The 20,820-nt window shown below is 38.6% G+C and overlaps 1 protein-coding gene across 2 annotated transcripts in view; it reads left to right on the top strand.

Moving 5' to 3' along the window:
- The window catches only part of GPATCH2 (G-patch domain containing 2), a 116,290-nt gene that overhangs the window by 5,562 nt on the left and 89,908 nt on the right, over positions 1-20,820 (top strand). For both annotated transcript variants that reach the window (XM_061348576.1, XM_061348577.1), the window contains exons 2-5: positions 3,435-4,148; positions 8,207-8,268; positions 19,011-19,193; positions 20,305-20,384. In XM_061348576.1, coding sequence (XP_061204560.1) covers positions 3,435-4,148; positions 8,207-8,268; positions 19,011-19,193; positions 20,305-20,384 — 1,039 coding nt within the window. The remainder of the gene's footprint in view (positions 1-3,434; positions 4,149-8,206; positions 8,269-19,010; positions 19,194-20,304; positions 20,385-20,820) is intronic.

The following is a 20,820-nucleotide window of genomic DNA, read 5'->3' as shown; positions in this document are numbered from 1 at the left end:
TGTTCAGCCTGGAGAAGAGAAGACTGCGTGGAGACCTCATAGCAGCCTTCCAGTATCTGAAGGGGGCCTATAAGGATGCTGTGGAGGGACTGTTCATTAGGGACTATAGTGATAGGACAAGGGGTAATAGGTTAAAAGTTAAAGGTGAACTTTAGTTTGAATGTAAGGAGGAAGTTCTTTACTGTAAGGGTGGTGAGGCACTGGAATAGGCTGCCCAGGGAAGTTGTGAATGCTCCATCAGTGGTGGTGTTCAAGGCCAGGTTGGACAGAGCCTTGGGTGACATGGTTTAGTGTGAGGTGTCCATGCCCATGGCAGGGGGGTTGGAACTAGATGATCTTAAGGTCCTTTCCAACCCTAGCTGTTCTATGATTCTGTATTATATATGAGTCTATGGGTGTCAATTTTTAGTGTGAACAAGGTTGCTGCCCTGTAGAGATCTTAGTTCAGAAGCTGCAATGAAGAGACTTGATCTTCACTAGGACAGATTAATTGCAGGAATGCATAAAATTCAAAGTTCTAGTCTAATGGAAATTAAGTGCCTTTACTGCTCAGGGCCTTTTAAGAATGATCTCATTATTTAAACACTTCAGGGTATTTACTCTCCTTGAGTTTCATCTTTGATCTTCACTATCTGTATTGAGGACCTTTTGGGAGGAATTCAGGGCAAGTTTAGATCAGATACATAAATCCAAGCTGGATAGATTGTGTTTGATCTTGAAGTATTTCATAGAACTAAGGCAACTTTAGCCCCATACTTAGACTGTTACTTAGAGTAAGCTGGTGTGTCCACTCTAGGAGCTACATTGATTTTAGTGATAGCTATCCGTATGGATTAAGGATACTAAATTGGATGAATTAATCATAAACTGTGGTGTAAGAGATTAGTGTTCCTCTCTTCTCTATCCTCTTACTATGTGCTGCAGGAGATTATATATGCTAGTTCATATGCTGGCAAGTGAGCAGAAACCTGTTTGTTTCAAAAAGTAAATGTATGTTTAAGCCTACTAGTTGAGGTTTTGGTGCACCTCCACTTCTGTGACTTCGCTGTCAATGCAAAAGTCTGTGCCAGAAGGGCTGGGCAGGCAGCTGGGAGACTTGATGTCTCATTAACCCAAATAAATGTACTGGAGTTTGTCTGTTCAAGCCTTACAGCTTCTATTATATTAGTTCAGCAGTATTGGGAAGCCCCTTAAATCTCAAGGGCATCTCATTTCTGATAAGAGCACTTGTAAGGATAGTTGTCTTCATAGATGTTTAACAATAAGGCTGAAGGGGCTAGTTGTGCAGTTACAGCTATTGAGAAACACGGGTTAATATATCTAAGCATTGTGTGTAGAAACCCTATACAAATATACCTACACTTATATCTCCTGGTGGTTGAAATTCCTACTACACAATCAAAAAACTCAAGCAAAACCCAGACCAACCCCCCACACCTCTCTGCAGTAATTGAAACTTTGAAAACTCGAAGGAAGAATTAGTTTGAAATCATTGTTGTGCCACATATGGTAAATGCCCCATCCCTGGCAGTGTTCAAGGCCAGGTTTGACAGAGCCTTGGGTGACATGGTGTGGTGTGAGGTGTCCCTGTCCATGGCAGGGGGCTGGAAGTAGATGATCTTAAAGTCCTTTCCAACCCAAACCATTCTATGATTCTATGTTTTAAGGTAATTTCTTACTTAATTGCCCTCCACTTTTTTCCTGACTCTTCAGAAAATCATTGCTTCATTTGGAATGATTTTCCTCCTGTGTTGCTTCTCTTGCCTCTGAGAAGTACTTCTGTGTGATTATGGAGGTTTTGATCTTGTGAACCAAATGGATTAAGGGTAAAATGTAGCATTTTTCCAGAGCTGTCTCAGCTGTTACTAGATATGATGATTCTGCTATACTAAGAGCCAAAGGGAATGTTAGGTTAATAGGGAGTAATAGGACTAGAGATTACAGCAGGATGGAGAAAGAGGTATGAGAAATAAATGCAAATGACACAGTAGTTTCAGGAATTCAGAATGAACTTGTGTTTCTACCACTCTCTGTGCTTTTGGTGACCTGCAATTGGAATTTTTACAGTAAATTTTTCTGAATATCTTCAGGTAAGGTATTTAACGACCAGCTTGGACTTCATCTTAAGCATGCTCTTCATTTCCCCCACTGATACTCAAAACTTCTGTAGTGTAAGGTAATGAGTGTCCATTCACCATTACGTACCTTTAGCACTGGCATTTGTGGTGAGAGAGGTGAATCTGTGTGCTACATATTCAGATTTTCTCCACATCTCCAATTCCTCTTCATCCATCAATTTCTATTGTAAAACAAAGTGAAGGGTCTTGCTTTTAAGTGTCCTCTACATAATTTACTGAATGTCTTCCACTTTTATCAGTTGGTGTAATGTAGTAAAGAGGGTGACTGTTACTCCTTGCTTTACCTCAGTGAAAGGGTTCTTCTGATGCTTTGGTGTGAGAATCTGGTTGCTGTGTTCACAGAGTAGGTTCATAGCCTTCAGAGAATGATTAAGAGTTCAACAGTGATCGCTTAATGTTTTCTTTTTGTAATTATGTTCAGGTAATGCATGGGTGAACTTGCTGAAGAATTACAGGGTCAAAGTCATGCTAAATGCTAGTGAAATTTGAGGAGTAAGGAGCAAAAAAGGATAAGGCCTTAAATCAGACGCTGTGTGTTCGGTGGTACTTTTCCTTGCACAATCAGGTAATTTTGTCACGTGGGTGCCTGTACGTGATGGGAAACTTTGTATGTAATACTCTGGAATTCCCTCGAGCAGGGTATTGTTTCAACTTAATATCCCTCCACTGAATCAATATTTTAAAAGAAACAGATATCAGAATTAGTCACTATTAAAGTGTCATATATTATCGAAGAATTACTGTCTTAACTGCATTTTGGCACTTAGGCAGCATCAAGACATAATTATTCTTAAAAATATTTTATCGTAATGACAAATTTTAAAGAGAACTCCCAAATCTGCTGTCAAGGAAGAATATTACGTATCCCATTTTCCATTCACACACTTGAAATGTGCTCGCTACCTGCAGAGTGAAATGTCTTTGTTGATGCTCTTGCTGTGCAGAATCCCTAAAGACCATACAAATTTGATGAAGTGAATGGAAACAAAACATTAATGGTGAGGTCAAACACAAGCTGAGGATACCTTCCCCGTATCTCCCCCTCTTTCAAGCCAGAAATGTGTGTGGAATGCTGTCTTAAAAAGGATGTATGCTGTTGTGTTGCAAATTGCATAGGATTGGTCAGCAAGGTTTTGTCTCTCAGCAGAAAAACTAATCTTTGTAGAATGGATATTTAAGGCTACCTTACTGAAAATGACTATAATGATTTTGGAAGGTAAAATTGCTATAGTTTATGCTTAACACTTCAGATTAATTTGATGTTTTCTTGTGTGCTTTTTCCCTGGAAATGTGTAGGCATTTCAGTAGGACTATGGAGGAGCTGGTTCACGATCTAGTCTCAGCACTGGAAGAAAGTTCAGAGCAAGCACGAGGAGGTTTTGCTGATACTGGAGATCATTCTCGAAGTGTGTCTTGTCTTCTGAAGCGTCAGGCAAGGAAAAGGAGGGGACGCAAAAGGCGTTCATTTACCACCCATCATCCCTGGGAGACTGGCCACTGCTTAAGTGAAGGTTCTGATTCCAGTTTAGAAGAATCAAACAAAGACTACAGGGAGAATCATGCTAATAAGAAAGACCACAGTGACTCTGATGACCAGTTGTTGGTTGCTAAGCGCAGGCCTTCCTCAAACTTAAATAACATTAGGGGCAAAAGGCCTCTGTGGCACGAACCAGATTTAGCTGTCGACAGTTTAGGAAACAGAATTTTGCGCAGGAGAAGAAAAGTAAAACGGATGGCAATAGATCTGCCATCAGAAGTCTCTAATGCACTGACAGTAACTCAACAGCAGGATAACAGCAGAGATCAAGAAATGGACAATAACAATAAATCATACCAACACCAAGAGTTCTCCAAGAGCAAAGTGAAAAAAAGAAAAGTAGCAGCAGCTCGGCAAGGCCCGGAAGTCTTGGATGAAGGAGTAGTTATAGAAAGTGAAGAAGTGACCCAAGCAAATAAGGACAAAATGGAGTATGAGGAGCAAAAAGGCTCAGATGAGAACATGAGTGACAGGTTATTTTTTCTCTTCCTTTTTACAGAAACTTTGGATAATATTTGCTTTTATTATTTGTTTCTCATATTGGTAATCTTTGTATTTTTCTTGCATTCCAGAGGTAAAATGATAGCATCAGTACTATCTGTTTTAACAAATTACTCTTTAAGTGTACCATATTTCATACATATGAGTTGCTCTGGTTAAAGGAATTCAGTGTAAAATAGTATGTCACGTAGCAGAGGAATAACCAAGAAAGCAGGTTTTTTAATAATACTTTCTAATTGTTTCAAGATTAAGAATGACAGAATATACAAATGATTAATATGTTTTCTCTGAGTATTTTAACTGGTGACAGTTCTCAGACAAAAATTGGTTTTCCAATTTCTAGACTTTGGTGCCTTGATTGTTACCTCTACTCATCAGAAAGGCTGTCAGTGTTTAGTCACCATTTAGGCAGTATGTTCTTATGTGTCATGGGCATAAAAAGTCTGCAGGTTGCCAAGGGTATATATCATTTACGAAATGCAAAAACCAATTTACAGTTCAGAAACACCTGAGCTTACCATTAGAAAAATGGGGGAATGATGACCCTTTGGCAGTACATCTCATCCATCCATTCCAGACAGCAGTCATACTACAATGGTAATTGTTTCCAAAGTACTGTTTTGACAACACAGGAAGGTGTAAGTCATTTTTCCACCATAACCTGCAGGGCCTGCTAAGCTTGATTATGTTTATTCCATGTGCCTGTTCTGAATGCAGAACTGTCAACAAGAAAAGCTCATACGAAAACAGATAATTTTGGCCAGTTGCTTGATACAGTAGTGTCCCTGGCTGGTTGTAAGCATTTTATCTATAAACTGTTAAGTCTTTTCCTTGCTGAAGAGGTAGATTGAGATTCAGAGAGTATCCTGGGGTTTTGACCAGTGCAAACAGATTAGTTACTGTCATAAGAAAAGCGCTGGTAAGTGACTAACTCCAGTTATTGTCAGAGAAGTTCTAAGCCTTACTGTTACATCCTAGTGTTGTCTCTCACCTGCAAAGAATAAGTTGAAAGCTCAATAAATCATGAGTCTTAAAGATTGTTTCTGATGCTTTAATTACTAAAGCAGAAGCAGTCCTTCAGGGCAGCTAATATAACTTCAGGCATCTCCCTTGGACGTGCAAGATAGGACTGTGTGGTGTCAGGAAGCGTTTAGAAAAGTTTCCTCTGATGACACTGGGAGTCTGTTTCCCCCAAAAAGTTCCCCTAAAGACAGATGGCTAAACATTTCCTTGGTGCTAGGAACCATTGCATAGTTTATAATATATCCATAGCACTGTCACAATTTATAAGATTTTCTGCTATGCCACAAGAGTATCAGTTCTCTAACTGAACTGCAGCTAATTTTTGGGTGGACAGAGAGTGCTCAATCAAAAGTCCTCTTACAGATTCTCCAAACTGTGCTACTTCCAGCTCACTCTGAATATTTATTTATTTTTCACCAAAACAAAGTTATTGATTTAAAAATTCCTCTTCCTCTTCCAAATGTTTAATGTTTTGTTACCCCAAAAACTGCTCGTTTTCAAATCATGCTTCAAATGTTTGTTTCTGGCCCCGATAAATGACCTTTAAAACCATTCTCATCTTCACAATGTTTTCTGCTCATGTGTGTGGTCAAGTGATGGTCTGTCATTCTGCTGAATTTCTTGCACTGGTCATTGGTACCAAAAGATTTGGAAACCATTAAATTAGAAAATTTGCATTTTTTAATGTGCTTAGAAATCCACCATGCCTAAGCCTCTTGGGTGCCTACTGGATCAGAATATTTTGTATGTGAATAAGTTTAATTCTATTTTAGCTAACTTTACTTAAATGCAACGTTTCCTCTATTGTTTGTGATCATTTAGCCAGAAGAACTGGAAACAACTCGCAAACGTTGCTCCTAAAAGTGCATTCTAAAAGTAAAAGCTGAGGTTTTAAAAGGGAACATGGGTTTTGTAAGATTGCATGAGATACGGAGAGCTAACAAAGCATCTTGGATAAGACTTGTGCTTCAACACTTCATGGAAAAGGAAAAATATGAAGTATACAAATCTGCCTGAATTTTGTACATTTTTGTGCATACAGTTTAGTAATTTTTATAAAAAATAAAGGATAAATTTTTTAGAAGTTCAACTTTTAAAAACAAACCACAATCAACTGTTGGTGGGAGTTAAATTAGGTTCTGAAACTGCTGAGGGCAAGTTTTAAGTGTATGCATGAAATTACGTTAAAGTAACTTACCACATTTGAAGTGCACATTAAAACCGCTAAATGGCACTTCTTCTGCAGTCTTTATCTGTGTGTGTTCAAACACCACAATAACTGGTTTTAAGTGCATCATTCAGGAATAGGAGTCTTCAAGCTCTTAAAATGTCAGCATCTAAATGATCCCAAAGATGAATTACCATGAGGCTGGTTTTGAGCACTGGAAATGAGATTTTCATGGTCAGAGCCTGTCCTTTGCTCATTCTTCTTATCCTCAGTGCTTAGTTCTTGGCCACTTTCAGGAAGATTTGTCAATTCATGGAGTTCTGGATGATACTTAATTCCTCAGCCTGTAGCAATTGTTTGTGTTTAAGTGACTGAAGGAGGAAAAATCTCAATTGCCCATTTTGAAAGAGAGCAGCAGTAAAACTCAAGTGACACTTACCAGTCAGTGTGAGCACAGTGACTGTCAGCTCTTGGGGACGGGCTTGGTTAGTAAACAAAGGTCACAATATGAAACTAAGGTATGAGACAGTGTGCTATTAATAATAACTAAAGATATTTTTTCTTTGCTTCCACAAATGTATGAATAAAGCTGTGAAAGCTTTTTTGGAGAACAGAGCTGTCCCTTGCAAATTTTTGCTTGCATATACTGGTTTATGGGACTAAAAGGAATCTGTGTCTTTCTTGCTTTTTCCTGGAAGTCTTTTTCTAGGAGTGGAATTCTCATTACAAAGCAAAGTAATTAGCAACATACAGTGCAAAAGTATATTAAAACTGGAAATAAATTCCATCATAATAGCATTCATGTACTTGAGTATTAGTATATTCCAGAGGTTTTGAATGTCTTCAGTGAAATGACTGCCATATAGAAATTCGCTCTGCTGTAATCCCTGCCCTATTTGACTCTGGTCTGAGGAGAATGAACACTGTGGCTGCCATAGATATGCCACTGTTATGGTTTGATTTTAAAAACAAACAAAACAAACTACAAAACCAAACCAGTATCACCCACCCCTCACAACCCCCTCTCCCCCCCACCAAAAAAGACAAAACAAAAACCCAACAAAACCCAAACCACCAAAACCCAAAATACAGTTATGTGTAACTTTGGCAATTTCACTTGGTTGTGCTTTCATGAACTGGCTACTCCTTCAGTAAAAATTATTGTGCAATTAAAATGTTATTTAAGTACACATGTGAGATATTGTTTGTAACAATGTGTCTACAGCAAATGATCGTTGATCGTTAACCCTTTTCTTCAGGGTGACCTTTATTTTGATGTAATTGGCCACCTTTGTTAACAATTTTTGTCTTTCTCCCCAAGCGGTATGTTGTTAAACCTTAAGCAATGTCTTTTCCAGAATATTTGCAAATGGTGTTCAGAAAGGTAATCTGATTTTCAGGCTCTTGTATTTCATGTGCTGAAGCAAGGCTTAGGCTGCTTTTGATTGAGACTTTTCCTGGTTTATTGAGCAGTGGTGTTCCAGGATCAAGCTGAATTGCACAGCATAAGAAGGGAGCGGTGAGCATTTGATGGAAGCAGATAATAAAATGCATCAATTGTGACTGCAACAAGGTACTGACACATCTGGCTTCCTGTCAGGGTACCATTAGATTCCCATGGTTTTATGTGCCAAAAATAATATGCTTTGTAGTTAATGGAACTGAGATATTTGCAGTTTGATTAAAAAAAAAAAAAAAAGAAAAAGGAGAAAATCCTATTTTCTTTCCGATCTCTGTTGGGCTTAAGTTCAATCTGAACACAGGCTTGTCTCCTTAAAATTTTACGACTGAAAGATCAATTGTCCTTTTGATCTGTGTTCTCTCTTTTTCTTATTACAGTGAATCCAGCAGTCTGAGCAGCAGTGATGCTGGTTTGTTTACCAATGATGAGGGAAGACAAGGTATTGAAACAATCTTTCCCTAACACCCCTCAAACCACATCTGTTGAAATTCTGTAAGCATTACAAGTTATTTCGTAGGTTAATTACTCAATTTCAGTTGTTGTTACTATTTTAATGAGTTGAAGTATAGCTTGCTTTCTGCTATGAATGTTACCAGAGGGTGTCCTGGATCCATGACTTGGTTAAAAGGTGTCTCTTTATAATAAACTTATTTATAACTTGAGCATCTCCAGAAGATCATCTATACTATGTTTTAATTCTGATTTTCAGACAGGACTTAGTGATAATAGTCCCAATCTCAAACTGTTACTGAGGTGTCTCTTTTCTTCCAAATTGATATGTCAGGATTTTATAGTTCTTTTTCATTCAATAGTTTATTTGAAAGTACTTTTCACAGTACTTTTTCAGCAGTCTAAGACTGAAATGGAAGATGCATGCTGTGTAAAGTCTCTCCCTTCTGAAAACAATTTTCTTTAATGTAAAACGCAGAGAAGATTCAACATTTCCTGTCAGTGTGCATAATGTTCACACATGGTTTAAAACTGTTGAGGATGAAGTATGAGATTTTGGGGTTTGGGGGTTTTTAAGCTTTAGTGTTTATTGTGATTTTTAAGTGCAATACATTTACCTGTATTATGCTAGCATCTTAGTGGCCAGCTCATGGACTAGGAACTCGGTCTTTGACAGTATACAAAAATGAGGCAAAAAATAATCTCTTGGGTGATTAAGACTTGCTTTTTTTCTGTTGGCATTAAAATAATGGCAGTGCAGATCATTTTCTCATGCTGTTTGCTACAGACTATGGTGTGTGCAAGAAAACAAATCCCAGCCCATTCCACAGATCTAGGTTAAGGGAATGTTCTTTTATTTTTTTTCTTTCTGTAATGTGTAATTCATTTCTTTGGGGTTGTTTTTTTTTTTTGCCAATTTTTTGTAATTTTTTTTTTTTAATCTTCTCTTTTAACATTACAGTTGGGAGATGTTTTTTTCAGACTTAGAACACAGATGTTGCCTTCTTTGCTCAACAGTAACTTGTGCTACATACACTGTAGCTCCCAGTCTGAGTACCTGCTTTGAGTTGTGCTAGCGTAGCTAAATTTTAGAATTTAGGCTTTCTTTTGAAAGTCTAAATCAATGTTTTAACTTCAGTATTACAATACTTTAAGTATATCAATATCAGACATTTTTTTAAAGATTTGGTTTTACTTCCCTATATGAATATATTTTTCGACTTGCAATATTTTAAAACATTTGTCCTGTATATTTGTACAACATATTTCATAATTCCATACATGTTTTGAGGTACCCTTCCAATATATTTGTTTCAATTTATTTGTCCCTAAATTATTTAAATCTTTGAATTATATGGTTGAAAATGTCTCAGCTACTTACTGTTTTTCTTATGCATTTGATGGGAGGAGAAAAGGAGAAGGATCAGTGAACAATAGTGTGGTATTATCTTTTTGGTGTTAGTTCTTTACTATAGACCTGTAATTCTTTACCTGTTTGATTTTTGAATCCTGATTCAGTGTCATTTGCAAGCAGAAAGCATTAGACCTGAAATAATACTCTGACATGCAAGTGAAAAGAACATCAATAAGTAAACTCAAGAAAGATAATGTCAGGACAAAACATGTTTTAAATCTTTACTGTGAATGAATTATTTTGTGGGTATGATCAGAAGACCATTAGCTTCACACAGACATTTAGATTTGCATATTAGCTTTGGTTTTGTGAAGGCTTTTCCTTAAAAAGTACTATTGGACATCCTACTGCAGGACCAAAATTATTTATTTTCTAATAATAATTACGCCCCACCACCACCCCATAAAACTCTAGTAACTGTTACCTTTGTACTTCCCTTATGAAGATGAGGATAATTTATTTCTGTAAATTAATTTATAGCTGAACTGAGACACATACAAAATTGGAAAGAATGAAGGAAGAAGTAAATAAATCTTATAAAAGCTGCAGGAAAGCCTAAGGAAGAGAAACGAAAGTAGAAGAGGGCAGGATGGAAATGTATTAAGGGATGAACTGTCTGATTTTGTTGTCAGTTTTTTAAGGCTAAGCTCTGATTCCTGGCTTCCCAGTGTTCCTCCTCCAGGATATATGTTCAGAACATCAGCATCTCGACCTCATTTGTAGTTCAAATTTTCTGCACTTCTGACTTCAGGTTTCTGCTAAGTCAAGTGGAGAACCAGAGATTGATTGATGCTGCCTGGTGAAATACTTGGTTTAAATGATGTGTCTGCCATCATTCGCAAGTTTGGATAGCAGAGGACAAGCAGATCCTGTTCTCCAGGGCAACATTTGTTCATTTGGTGCCTCTGAGATTGAGAAGCAGACCTCATTTGTTGCAGACAAATGCTCTTTATAAAACCCTAATTAATTCCCAACGCATATTCATCCTATGGGACAGACTTAGTAAAAGGAAAGTGACCTAAAGCAGCAATTTCTTTAAGCAGTCAGTTAAATAGTTGACTTTTTAGCGCTGAACTTTGGAGTTCCTGACCTTGCAACTTCTAATATTTCCCAAAATTCTTTCAGAAAGCAAATGGGAATAAATCCCACCACAGTAATAGTGCTCTTCTGTGTAAAAACTCTCAGAAAAGTTTCAACTTCTCTAGTTTGATTCAAGAAAAGTAGGTGGTGTTGCAATTGGGAGTAGTAGTGGGTTAACTGCTAGTTGGATTTTAATTGCCATCAGTTGCTGTTATAGAAGAAAATGGCTGAGACTTGAAAATCCTGTGTTCAACTTTTAATATGTGTTGTGCCATCTATTTTTAAAAGCCTTTTCCAGCCTGCCTCTGTTCCAGTCTCATAGATTCCTTGTTTGATTTGGTTTTTTCCTATGAAGTCCTCTTCTGAGGCTAGCCATGCTTGTCCTCCTTTCTCAGTTCTCCAGATGCTTATGTTGGGTCATGTGAGAGAATGAAAGCAGCTTTCTTGCTGTGCTCTATTCCACTATCCTGTTACCTTCTGGCAGAAGTAATTGGTACTCCATGTCTTGCAGTCCAAAGTAGCAAATGCTTTTTGTCTGTGAAACATTGCATAGGCTGCACAGTAAGGCAGCAAACGCGTCAAGATCATGGTAAATGATCAGTGTAGGTACAGTCAGTGAAAAAGAGATCTGCTGAACTATTAATAAACCTCAAGAGAACTCTTATGCATTGTGTTTTGGGGTTTTTTTTGAGTTTTGTACATTGATCAACTTTGAGGAAAGATTTCATATAGCTAGCAAAACCCCCAAATCCTATGCCTTAAGCCCTTGTTTGTGGAGGTGGTGGTTTAATTCCAGTTGGCAACTCAGTACTACACAGCTGCTTGCTCACCTCCGGGGGGGGGATGGGAGGAGAGTCAGGAAAAGGTAAAAAACACTGCTTGAGAAAAGAACAGTTCAATAATTGAAATAAAGTAAAATATTACAATGATAGGAAAAAAAGAGGAATAAAATTAAAGTGATGCACAAACACAATTGTTCACCACCCACTGACCAATACCCAGCTTGAGCAGTGATCCTTCCCTTCTGGGTTACTTCCCCCAGTTTCTATATTGGGCATGACGTGCTGTGGTATGGAGTAACCCTTTGGAACCTCCTCACTGGCAGAGCAGGAGAGACTTAAGAACTCCTTGACTGGGGTAAGAGCTACTTAAGAACAACTTAAAACATTGATGTGTTATGAGCATTATTCTTAGACTAAAGCCAAAACACAGCTCTGCAGCAGCTGATGCGAAAAAAATTAACTCTATCCCAGCTGAAACCAGAACACAAAGTAATTGAAAGAACTGGACAGTGGCTGAAGCTTATGTGTTGCAAATCCTTATGACTTTGCTTTTTCTTCCTACTTTGTCCTTTGCTCCCTATAGCATTTTCATAAATGACTGTTTTGCAATTATAAAAACTTTAATGATAAGCAGTGTTATTCCTAGTGTAGAAAATTAAGAGATTTGAAACAAAAGGTGTAATCTTACATTGCAGCATAAAATACAAGTCTTACATAGGCTTAGCTAGTAGGATTGCCTGTGATTTCAAGCCATTTCGCAGGTCCACTTTACAAAGGCGCTTTAAGTTAAAAGCACTGTGTAAGTTAAGCCTTCAACACAATGTTAAGAAAACAGTAATGTTATCCAAACACTAGTTGATATTGCTGGGTTTTGGGGAAAAGAAGCCAAATAGCAAATATATTCTTCAATGAATTTTATATTGTGGGTATGGCAAAGAAAACATACTCTGCATTCCTATTCCATCTACACTTTCAAGTACACTTGGGGAAATTCAGAGTTGACTGAAGACCTCCTAAATCATGATGCGTAGCACTTGAAACGTCCTTCAAGCAAGTAGGAAGGAAAACTGTATTAATCAAGTGTTAAACAGTTAAAACTGGAGAAGTCAGGTTTCTGCTGTGGATGTGGCTACCTTTTAAAGGTAGCTCTTCATTATTTTATGATTAAATGTATATTAATTACTGTGTCTTTAATGAAGATGACCCACTACTGATTCTGTGTATGAGAATGCAATCCTTTTATCTTCTATGCAGAGGAAGTAATTTGGACTTTCTGGTAGCTGCAGGTGTCAGAGCACACTTGTATGGCCATCCTACTTGAGAGCAGGCCTTCATGTACAGTTTTCAAGCTTGAGTCAGAAGTAGCTGATTAAACTGAATGGTGGCAAAAGTGTCCTGCTACCCCTTTTGCCAAGGTAGCTCTGCAGAGCACAGAGAGCAAGATGCAGTGTGCCTCTTTTGATGAGCAACTTAATCTTCTGCTTTCCTGAAATTTGTTGTATTAGTAAGTCTTTGCATGTCTCCAAATGATTATTACAGCCATTAACAGTGAGGGTTTTTACCTGGAAAGAGGAACACTGGAAATGAGACTAGCATCCTAGGGTGTTTACGGGCCATGTGCTGTCACTCTCTGTGTGCAAGTTGATGGATAATGGACCAGCACAGTATCAAGTGGTGTTTGTAAGACCATGATGCCTAACTCTTTTCACAGTAAACTCTCAAAGTAGGTTGTGGTTGTCACAAGCAAGCACACGTACACTGTATGTGAATGCTGTGGAGGGCAGTCTAGACATTTCTAAATAAACCTACAAAGAAAGGAAAAAAACTGTGTGCAGTGGAAGGTATTTTTGCTATAATTCTGGGCTGCTTTAGCTGAAATAAGATTCACATGAAGCTATTCTTGAGAATGAAGACTTATAATATTTACAATTCTGATAAACGAGAGGACTTTGGGGTTTGTTGATGTGGCTGTGCTTTTTCTTATGTTAGTACATCATGAGATGGTCAAATTTGAGGTCCTCAGGACAGTGAGAAGAGCGTGCAGCAAGCTCACTGCCCTGAAATTCAAGAGAGCAGACTTTGGCCCCTTCAGGAATCTGCTTAGTAAGGTTCCATGGGATATAGCGCTAGAGGGCAGGGGGGCCCAAGACTGTTGGTTGGTATTCAAGGATCACTACTGCAAGCTCAGGAGTGTTGCATCCTAACTAGAAGGAAGTGCAGCAGGAGGGCCAGGAGACCTCCTTGGGTGGATAAGGAGCTGCTGAGGAAACTTAGAGGGGAAAAAAAGAGGTTTATAAAAGGTGGAAGCAAGGACAGGCTGTCTGGGAAGAGCACAGGGATGTTGTCTGGGAAGCTATGGACCAGGTTAGGAAAGCTAAGGCGCAGTTAAAATTAAACTTGGCTAAGGATGTGAAAGATAACAGGAAGGGATTCTATAGTTACATTGCAAATAAAAGACAGACTAGGGACAATGTGGGCCCCCTCCGAAAGCTATCAAGAGAACTGGCTATCCTGGATTTGGAGGAGGCTGAGGTTCTGAATGACTTCTTGCCTCGGTCTTCTCTAGCAAAGGCTTTGACCACACCACCCAAGTCTTGGAAGGCAGACGCCAGGACTGTGAAAATGAAGACCTTTGGCCCACTGTAGGAGAGGCTCTGGTTTTAAACCATCTTAAGAGCCTGAACATGCACAAGTCCGTGGGACCTGATGAAATCCATCCATGGGTCCTGAAGGAGCTGCCGAATGAAGTTGCTAAGCCATTGTCCATCGTATTTGAAAACTCATGGCAGTCAGGTGAAGTTCCTGCCAACTGGCAAAAGGGAAATATAACCCCCATTTTCAAAAAGGGGAAAATGGATGACCCAGGGAACTACAGACCAGTCAGTCTCACCTCTGTGCCTGGCAAAATCTTGGAGCAGATTCTCCTGGAAAGCATGCTGAGGCACATGAAAAACACCAAGGTGCTTGGTGACAGCCACCATGGCTTCATTAAGGGGAAATCCTGCCTGACCCATTTGGTGGCCTTCTATGATGGGGCTATGGAACTGATGGACAGGGCTAGAGCAGTTGATGTCATCTACCTGGACTTGTGCAAAGCGTTCGACAGTGCCCCACACGACATCGTTGTCTCTATATTGGAGAGACATCAATTTGATGGATGGATCACTCAGTGGATAAAGAACTGGCTGGATGGCTGCATCCAAAGAGTTGTGGTCAATGGCTCAATGTCCAGCTGGAGACCAATAACAAGTGGTGTCCTTGAGGGATCGGTGTTGGGACAGGTCTTGTTCAAAATCTTTGTTGGTGACATGGACAGTGGGATTGAGTGTGCCCTCGGTAAGTTTGCCGGTGACACCAAGCTGTGTGGTTGGGTTGATACGCTGGAGGGAAGGAATGCCATCCAGAGGGACCCTGACATGCTTGTAACATGGTCTGATGCCAATCTTCTGAATTTTATCCAGGGTCCTACAAGGACCTACACCTGGGTCGGAGCAATTCCAGGCACAGCTACAGGTTGGGCAGAGGAGAGATTCAGAGCATCCCTGTGGAGAAGGGCTTGGTGGTGTTGGTCGATGAGAAACTTAACATGATCCAGCTTCAGTGTGTGCTCGCAGCCGAGAAAGCCAACCATATCCTGGGCCGCATCAAAAGGAGCGTGACCACAGGCCGAAGGAGGTGATGCTGCCCCTGTACTGTTCTCGTGAGACCTCACTTGGGGTATTGTGTGCAGTTCTGGTGTCCTCAATATGAAAAGGACATAGAACTGTTGGAACAAGTCCAGAGAAGGGCCACGAGGATGATCAGGGGACTGGAGCAACTCCTGTATGAAGATAGGCTGAGAAAGTTGGGGCTGTTCAACCTGGAGAAGAGAAGGTTGCATGGAGACCTCATAGCAGCCTTCCAGTATCTGAAGGGGGCCTGTAAGGATGCTGGGGAGGGACTGTGGTGATAGGGAAAGGGGCAACAGGTTAAAAATTAAACAGGTGAAGTTTAGATTGGATATAAGGAGGAAGTTCTTTACTGTGGGGGTGGTGAGGCACTGGAATGGGTTGCCCAAGGAAGTTGTGAATGCTCCATCTCTGGCAGTGTTCAAGGCCAGGTTGTACAGAGCCTTGGGTGACATGGTTTAGTGTGAGTTGTCAATGCCCATGGCAGGGGAGTTGTCACTAGATGATCTTAAGGTCCTTTCCAATCCTAACTCTTCTATGTTTCTATGATTCCGAGCACAGAAATGAGGGTGATGCAAATGGGGTTTATGTGTCAGTGCAGAAACCATAATAAAACCACATAAAGAATTTCCTAAACCTCTTAAAGAGGGAGGCAAATGATTTAACATGAAGAAGTAATAATTAGATAAACATGTAGACTCAGTAATATAGAGTGAAAATTAGGCAAACAGTAGTGGGGGGAGGAGACAGGTTAAAAATAAACAAAGCCAGCAACTGAGCTGCCTTGAAATTTTAGCATTTCATTAACATTTCTGAAGTTAATTTTTTTAACTGAATAGTTAAAAATACTGAATAGCAAAGTTAGAATTGAACATAAATTGCTTTAAACAATGCCTGGAGTCATTAGCATTACCCGTAAACAAGTTTGTGTTTTTTTAAATATATGGTTGGCAGAATGCATGAACTCGGGGATGAGTTTCTGATGGTTTTTTTACTTTTCCTGTAGCTTGGAAAATTATGATAATTTGTTGTAGCCTTGTACTGAATCAGCATCCCTAAGGGGAAAGGACAGTGTAGTGAATCTTTTGAAGTATTTTGAATCCCAAAATGTTGCTTTGAATTCTTAAGTCTCCTAAGTATGTGTTTACTGTGGATACTGTGTTGCCTTTTGAAAGTTACAAATTAAGTAGTATAAAATCCAAGTATTTTGTTACCAAACTCTTGAGTGCACAGGGGCCCCGATGTTGTATTGTCTATATGTATTAGGTTGGGAATTAATTCAATGCAGCAGTCTTCCCTGATTCCTTTTGAAAATGGTATCCCTTCAAGGTGGAGCAACAGGTAAACTAAACTCCTGTGGGTGCTCTCACATGTATAAGGAGTTAATAGGTTTATGCTCTTCTCAAGGTAATACTGAAAATAGTCAAAGGGTTCAGAGCTGCAAACAAGGAAGCTAAAAACCAGATATACAGAATTATGCTGTCAAATGGGAAAAGCCCAAGAGGTTCAGATAGCTTCATATGGTAGCTGCCTAACATACTAATATTCCTGTTAGGCAAAAAGGAAGTGTAATTTTTTATTTTTTCCCAAAGGGCCATTGTTGGGCTGTTAGTAAATATACTAGTTTTCTAGCTCCTATTTTCCTTGTTCTGCAGTCCACCAATAGTCTTCAAATCTAGCTCTTTCTTTCAAGCCTGTATTGCATACCTCTTACAGGTTTCTGTCCTTGGGCTGATTGTGTAACCCAGTTTTGGAATTCTATACTTACTTCCATAGCTAATTATGTACAGCAAGACTTTTTTTTTTTTTTTTTTTTTTTTTTTTTAGTTTCTGATAGTATTTCTAATTAGTCTAGGTGTCTAGAGCTCTCATGACAAAATATTCAAAGTTTATCCTCATAAAGGTTTGGAAAATCAAAACAAAGGAGTTGAAACTCAATTCTGAACCACAAGACAATGCAGCAAAGAGGCATGATTCTCCCTCCACTACCACCACTGTCTCTATTCACTATTCTTATACATAATCCAAAAAAAAAACTATACCTGGCTGTAATGAAACAAGGATAGAATTAATGGGGAGAATGCCTTTGTGAAATGTCATATCTATAAATGGGGATATGAATAAATGTGGACAATGATGCAAATACTTCAGGAACACAAAGAAACAGAATCTTATTTGGACCTATGTATCTCTTTCCATCTCTGTTTTCCCTTTCTTCCATCTGGAAATTCCTGTTCTCTAGCCTCTGCTAATTTTGCTTTTAGTAGCAACCACTAGAGATGTAAAGATTACATTTCACCTGCAAGTGACCAGTGAGGGGCCCTAATTATTCCATATTTTCTCAAAGTATTTTTCCTGAGGAATGTTTACGGCCATTTTCACTTGTGCTTGGTCGTGAAGGTCTCATTGAAACAACTTCTTTATAGAAGGTGTTTTGAACTTTATTTTCCCTCAGATGCTGGTTTTGAGTTTCATTATTTGTGTTTTCCCATTGTGGCAATCAAGTTTTACACAAATACTTTTTGTTCCTGAAAATTACATCATAGATATGTCGCATTTGGGTCTTGCTCAGTTCTGCCTAATGAAAAATTAAAACGCCAAACAAATAATTTATATGGAGAAATAGTGAGCTGTGGTTTGGATACTTTAGTAGAATTGAAATATACAACACATAGTTTGAAATTTGGTATTTGGATGTAAGAAAGGAAATTTGTCTTATGAAGATAGGATGCTGGAGAGGGTTTCTTCCTCAGGGGCTTTAGCAATAAGACAAGGGGTGATGGGTTCAAGCTAAAACAAGGGAAGTTCAGGTTAGATGTAAGGAAGAAGTTCTTTACTGTGAGGGTGGTGAGGTGCTGGAATGGGTTGCCCAAGGAAGTTGTGAATGCTCCTTCCCTGACGGAGTTCGAGGCTGGGTTGGACAGAGATTTGGGTGACATGGTCTAGTGTGAGGCATCCCTGCCCATTGCAGTGGGGTTGGAACTGGATGATCTTAAGGTCCTTTCCAACCCAGGCCGTTCTATGATTCTATGATTTTTTGTGTCTTCTGTAAACTACATGTTTTAAACCAAACATAACCATTTATTTTTTATTGCCAGAGTGTTTAAGAGGTCATAAGATCAGATTTTCAGTCTTGTCTTGCTTTTGACTTCAAACCCAGGTATTTAAATACTGCATCTATAAATGTCAGTAAAAATGACTAGCTTTGTGGTATAATGCAGTATTATGCTCAATCCCATGATGCTGCCAATTTTCATTTAAACTCAACTTTTTCAAAACTTATTTCTAAATGAACTTAATCAGATTAAGTTCATTTAGTCACATCTGCTCATGATTTTTTCCTCTTTTACTAGCCATACAAATCATGAAATTAAGCTAATTATATACCATTATCAGCTGCAAAGAACTAGTTTCACAGTTTTATACCTTTTAATTCCCTGCAGGAGATTAAGGCTTGTTTTTTGTTAATATGTAAAGTGCAGTAACTTAAATGGATTTCCCTGCAGTTATTGCCAAAGGATTAACTAGTTTATTATTGTTTTTCTCTATTGTAAATTGGTTTTAAAACATTACATTTGATGTGGTTTCATTGATGGCAATGCTTTTCATGCTATTGAGAAACATTTTCTAAATGGAAACTGCTATATATGAGTAATTGTTATACAGCTATATAGCAACACAAATAACTGTGCTGTCAGAGTATTTATTGATGGTGACATCTGATTTTTGTCTTCTCTGCTCCTCCCTCTCTTCTGGGGGGCTTGGGGGGAGCACCTCCCTCACACAGGTGACGATGAGCAGAGTGATTGGTTTCATGAAAATGAATCTGGTGGAGCATGTGGAATTACTGGAGTCATTCCATGGTGGGAACAAGAAGACGCTACAGAACTTGAAAGAGAATTGCCTGATCCCGTCTTCGAAAGTATCTTAACTGGGACTTTTCCTCTCATGTCCCATTCAGGGAGAAGAGGTAAGAAGCAATCAAGCAAATGCAAACTGTAGAGTCATTTGAGTACAGTAGAAGGATATCTATACATATAAAATATGAAAAATGCTGACAAGATCTTGGAGTTACCAGTTTGTTCCCCTGAACAATTTCATTTGTAAGTATCATTAGACAGAAATAGTTTTTAAAACTCAGTTGTTAGAAAAGTCAAATTTTAAAACTTGGCTCATTTTTATAGCCTGCTCTTATTTGTATTGATGTTTCCATTGAGAATAGCTTTATTTGAAGTGAATCTTTGTATCCTGTTTTGTTCCTGGCTCCTGTGATAGTGTTTAGAGTTCTATGGAAGTTTGTTAATTCAAAAGCTGGAGAGTAGTGTGACCATCTGCTTTGCTTTATGGTTAAGCAGAGTGGTTTGTAGAGAAGGTGGAAGGGTTCCTTTAGAGCAAGGATTGAGATTCAGAAAATATCTTGGGTGGTTTTTTTTCTTAAAAATATTTTAGACAGCTGTGGGTCCAGTGTATCCAATGTTAAGTTGCAGCAGAGTTAGATTGCATTTACAACTGGGAACCCAATCTTATCTAAAGACTGAAGTTGGCAGACCTCAGCTTGCTGCCAGAGAGTTTTGTTGTACCTTCCCTCTGCCACAAGGATCTCTTTTAACATTCAAACACAGATCTTTTATGTGAGCAGTGGTCAAATCACTTTTAAACTGCTCTGCACAATGTAGTGATTTATTTTGTGAAGCTTATTTATGAAATGCTTGAAATTGTTTCCGAGGACTTGGTCTCCAGATTTAACGTGGTTTAAAAATCACCAGATTTAATGTGGTTTAGTTCTAATAAAGTTGTAAGTGATGCAAAAAACCTTTCCTACTGATCAGTGTGCTCTGCTTGTGCAGCCAACTGTGCGTAGAACCAGGATGGCAGTAAGAATATCTACAGAAATCCTAATTTTTATAACAACTTATTTCTCTCACTTTCCCCATTGTGCTTTGTTGCCACCAATACAATTGACTAGATTAAGATGTTTTTATGGAACTGGTCAGATTAATAGATTGGTATGTAATGGTGAATGTTACTGGTTTTGTGGTATAGACAATGTTCTTAAACCAGTTTGTACTTCTTATTTTTAGGTTTCCAAAGTAGATTTAGTCATCTTCATGGAATGCCAGCAAGAAACATAAAAAAGGCTTCAGGAAACCAGAATGCATTGGTAGGTGCTTTTATTATTGTTGGCTAATGTGCACAGTTGTTAGAGGTATTTGGGTTTGCTTTTTGTTTTAAAAAAGCATATTTCTCCCATCCTTGTTTCCTAACGTTGTAGATAGGTAATGGAATGGTAAGGCCACAGTGCCACTGCTGCTGGTTATTACCTCTTTTGTAATGGAATACTTGTGTGTACTTGAATGGCAGAAAGAGTTGGATATTGTCTCTCAGTACTTATTTTGAACTGAGGGAAGGGAAAGCTTTGGGGGAGCATTATTAAAAGCTTTCAATGTGGATCTTATGTCTATATGAAAACATGTTTAAAATGAAAATCAAGCCAAAGTTAAATGTGAAGTTTTTCTCACACTGAAAGCATTTTAGGATGGATTTATTTTGATTTCTTTTTCTCCTAAAAGTCTGCTTTGAAAAATCTGTCCTTACTG

Source organism: Neopsephotus bourkii, unplaced genomic scaffold (genome assembly GCF_033783945.1).
Source record: "Neopsephotus bourkii isolate Nb327-2 ecotype Australia unplaced genomic scaffold, CSIRO-AGI_Nbou_v1 NB_360, whole genome shotgun sequence".
Lineage (NCBI taxonomy): Eukaryota > Metazoa > Chordata > Aves > Psittaciformes > Psittacidae > Neopsephotus > Neopsephotus bourkii.
Note: the sequence above shows the minus strand (reverse complement) of the source record. Positions and strands in the feature narration are given on the sequence as shown.